Source organism: Neopelma chrysocephalum, unplaced genomic scaffold (assembly GCF_003984885.1).
Source record: "Neopelma chrysocephalum unplaced genomic scaffold, ASM398488v2 Primary Assembly neopelma1_182904, whole genome shotgun sequence".
In the NCBI taxonomy this organism is placed as follows: Eukaryota; Metazoa; Chordata; class Aves; order Passeriformes; family Pipridae; genus Neopelma; species Neopelma chrysocephalum.
The window spans coordinates 3,101-7,033 of NW_020938100.1; the positions used below are offsets into that span (position 1 = coordinate 3,101).

Below are 3,933 nucleotides of genomic sequence, written 5' to 3' on the forward strand. Positions count from 1 at the left end.
GGAGGGATGAGGAAATGGTTGGATGGTGGGGAGATGGCTGGAGAGGTGGGGGGAGGGATGGGGAGATGGAGGGGTGGGGAGATGGTTGGATGGCGGATGGGATGGTGAAGGGATGGGTGGGGAGATGGTTGGGGAGGTGGGTGGAGGGATGGGGAAGGGTTGGAGGTATAGATGGGGAGATGGGTGGGAAGATAGAAGGATGGGGAGATGGAGGGCTGGAGGGCTGGGGAGATGGTTGGGTGGAGGGGTGGAGAAGGGGTGGAGGATGGGGGAAGATGGGGGTATGCATGGGGAGATGGAGAAGGGATGGATGGGGAGATGGGTGGATGGATGGATGGATGGAGAGATGATTGGAGGGATAGCTGAGGAATAGGGACATAGAGGGATGGAGGATGGATGGAGGGACTGATGGGGAGAGGGAGGGAAGAATGGAAGGATGCAGGGATGGAGGGAAGGAAGGAGTGTTTGAAGGAGTGTTGATGAATGGCTGGCTGGCTGGCTGGATGGATGGGTGGATGGATGGATGAGTGGATAGATGGATGGATGGAGGTTGGATGGATGGATGTTGGATGGATGGATGGATGTTGGATGTTGGATGGATGTTGGATGGATGGATGGGTGGATGGATGGATGAGTGGATAGATGGACGGATGGATGTTGGATGGATGGATGTTGGATGTTGGATGGATGTTGGATAGAAGGATGTTAGATGGATGAATGGATGGATGGATGGATGTTGGATGGATGGATGGATGGATGGGTGGATGGGTGGATAGATGTATGTTGGATGTATGTTGGACGGATGGATGGATGTTGGATGAATGGATGTTGGATGTTGGATGGATGTTGGATGGATGATGAATGAATGGATGTCGGATGTTGGATGTTGGATGGATGGATGGACGGACGGATGGACGTGGGACGGATCCCCTGACGGTGTCACCCGCAGCCGGGGGGGGCCGCTGCCGGACAAGCTGCAGGAGGCGGAGCTGCCGGTGGTGGACCATGAGCACTGCACCCAACTCGACTGGTGGGGGCCCTTGGCCATCCGTGACACCATGATCTGCGCCGGCGGCGCCGAGAAGTCCGGATGCAACGTGGGTACCCACATGGCATGGGATGGCATGGCATGGCACGGCATGGCACAGCATGGCATGGCATGGCATGGCATGGCATGGGATGGCATGGCATGGCATGGCATGGGATGGCATGGCATGGCAAAGTGTGGGGGACAGCCCGGAACCCCCTGGTGCTGATCTCACCCTGTGCACCCCAGGGCGATTCGGGAGGCCCCCTGAACTGCCAGGCTGAGGATGGCACCTGGGAGGTCCATGGCATCGCCAGCTTCGTGTCCGCCCTGGGCTGCAACGCCGAGAAAAAGCCCACGGTGTTCACCCGGGTGTCCGCCTTCGAGGACTGGATTGCAGAGGTGGGCACGGGGGCAGCCCACGGGGGCAGCCAGGGGGACAGGGAACTGGGATAGCAGAGTGCCAGGGAATTGGGATGACAGGGTATGGGAGTGCCAGGGTGCCAGGGAACTGGGATACCAGGGTACCAGGGTGCCAGGGAACTGGGATATCAGGGTACGAGGGTGCCAGGGAACTGGGATACCAGGGTACGAGGGTGCCAGGAAACTGGGATACCAGGGTACGAGGGTGCCAGGGAATTGGGATATCAGGGTACCAGGGTGCTCGAGCACTGGAGTGTTTGGGCATCATGGAGGAGGGGACAAAGAGCTCTGGGGTGCCGGGGTACCAGGGCTGTGGGTACCAGGAGAGTGTCAGGGTACCGTGGTGCCAGGGCTGTGGGGTGCCAGAGTACCGGGGTGCTGGGTTCTGGGGGGCCAGGGGACTGGGTTGCCAGGGTGCCATGGTGTCAGTGTGCCAGGATTCTGGGATGGGCACTGGGGGTGCCAGGGCAATGGGGTACCAGGTTATTGGGGTGCCAGGGTGCTGGGTGCCACAGTGTTGGAGTGTTGGGGTGTCAGGGTGTTGGGGTGTCTGGGTGTTGGGTTGTCTGGGTGTTGGGGTATTGGGGTGCCAGGGTGCCATAGTGCCAGGGTGTTGGGGTATTGGGGTGTTGGGGTATTGGGGTGCCAGGGTGTCAGGGTACAGGGGTGCTGGGTTGTTGGGGTATTGGGGTGTTGGGGTGCCAGGGTGTTAGGGTGTTGGGGTATCAGGGTGTCGGGGTGAAGGGGTGCCAAGGTGTTGGGGTGTTGGGGTGCCAGGGTGTCAGGGTACAGGGGTGCTGGGTTGTTGGGGTATTGGGGTGTTGGGGTGCCAGGGTGTTAGGGTGTTGGGGTATCAGGGTGTCGGGGTGAAGGGGTGCCAGGGTGTTGGGGTGTTGGGGTGTTGGGGTCTCAGGGTGTTGTGGTGTTGGGGTGTCAGGGTGCCAGTGTGTCGGGGTATCAGGGTGTTGGGGTATCAGGGTACAGGGGTGTCGGGGTGCAGGGGTGCCAAGGTGTTGGGGTATTGGGGTGTCAGGGTGTTGTGGTGTTGGGGTGTCAGGGTGTTGGGCTATCAGGGTACAGGGGTGCCAGGGTGGTGTTGGGTTCCCCACCCTGAGCAGCCTCTCCCTTGCAGACCATGAGGGACAACTGAGCGTGGCAGCGTCGTCGTCACTGACCCCCCGGCCTGGCACCGGGCAAATAAACCACAACCCATTGCACCCTGCGCCGCCCTGTCCTGTGCTGGGGGGGGCACCGGGGGCACCGGGGTTGGCACAGCTAGAAGGGGATGGCACTGGGAACACCCAGAGGTGCCCGGATACCTCAGGGATGGGCACCCACAGACACCCAGACAGAGTGGAAAAAGACACTGAGAGGTGCCCAGACACCACAGGGATGGGCACCCAGGTGCCACAGGGGTGGTTTAACCTGCACAGTCACGATGCCACTGAGGTGGGCACCCAGAGACACACAGACACCACAGGGATGGGTACCCAGATGCCACCGGGATGGTTTAACCAGCACAGCCACAATGCCACAGGGATGGGCACCCTCAGACACACAGACACCACAGGGATGGTTTACCCTGTGTAGCCCAGATGCCACAGGGATGGGCACCCAGAGACACCACGGTGTCACAGGGATGAGCACCCAGATGCTGTGGGGAGGGTTTAACCTGCACAACCAAGATGCCACGGGGATGGGCATCCTCAGACACGCAGACACCGTGGGGATGGACACTGAGAGGTGCCCAGACACCACAGGGATGGGCACCCAGGTTCCACAGGGCTGGTTTAACCTGCACAATCACGATACCACAGGGATGGGCACCCTCAGACACACAGATACCACGGGGATGGTTTACCCTGTGCAGCCCAGATGCCACACTGATGGGCACCCAGAGACACCCAGGCACCACAGGGATGGGTACCCAGGTGCCACAGGGATGGTTTAACCTGCACAGCCACAATGCCACAGGGATGGGCACCCTCAGATACACAGACACCACAGGTACAAGCACCCCAAGGTGCCCTGAAGCCACGGGCACGGCCGCCCTGGTGCCACAGGCACGCCAGGACACACGGATGCCGCGGCCGTGGGTGCCCTGAGGACAGGGGGACGGGCCTCACCCACATGCTCCGACGCCGCGATGATGGGCACCAGTGACGTCCTCTCCCCCCCCCCCGGGGTTGTGCCCCCCCCGAGGTGCCCCCAGGCCCCGGTGTGGCCCCCTCGGGTGCCCCCGGGCCGGGTGCCCGTGCCCGTGTCCCTCCCGTCGCTCCGCAACCGCCGCCACCGGCGCGTGACCGAGAACAAAGAGCCCTTTGAGCGGCAACCCCGCCGTGACCGGCACCCCAGGGACCCCCCCACGGGGCACCCCAGGGACCCCCACCCTGCCCAGCACCCCAGGACCCCCCCCACGGGGCACCCAGGGACCCTCAACCCCACCCAGCATTCCGAGACCCCCAGATGGGGCACCTCAGATC

At 62.1% G+C, this 3,933-nt stretch overlaps 1 protein-coding gene across 1 annotated transcript in view; it reads left to right on the forward strand.

Annotated features, from left to right (window-relative positions):
• LOC113962589 (proproteinase E-like) overlaps positions 1-2,670 on the forward strand; it is a 5,430-nt gene extending 2,760 nt beyond the window's left edge. Inside the window, exons 6-8 of the mRNA XM_027673350.1 lie at positions 950-1,097; positions 1,277-1,429; positions 2,583-2,670. Of these exons, the coding sequence (XP_027529151.1) occupies positions 950-1,097; positions 1,277-1,429; positions 2,583-2,600 (319 nt within the window). The 3' untranslated portion in view covers positions 2,601-2,670. The remainder of the gene's footprint in view (positions 1-949; positions 1,098-1,276; positions 1,430-2,582) is intronic.
• The last annotated feature ends 1,263 nt before the right edge of the window (positions 2,671-3,933 follow it).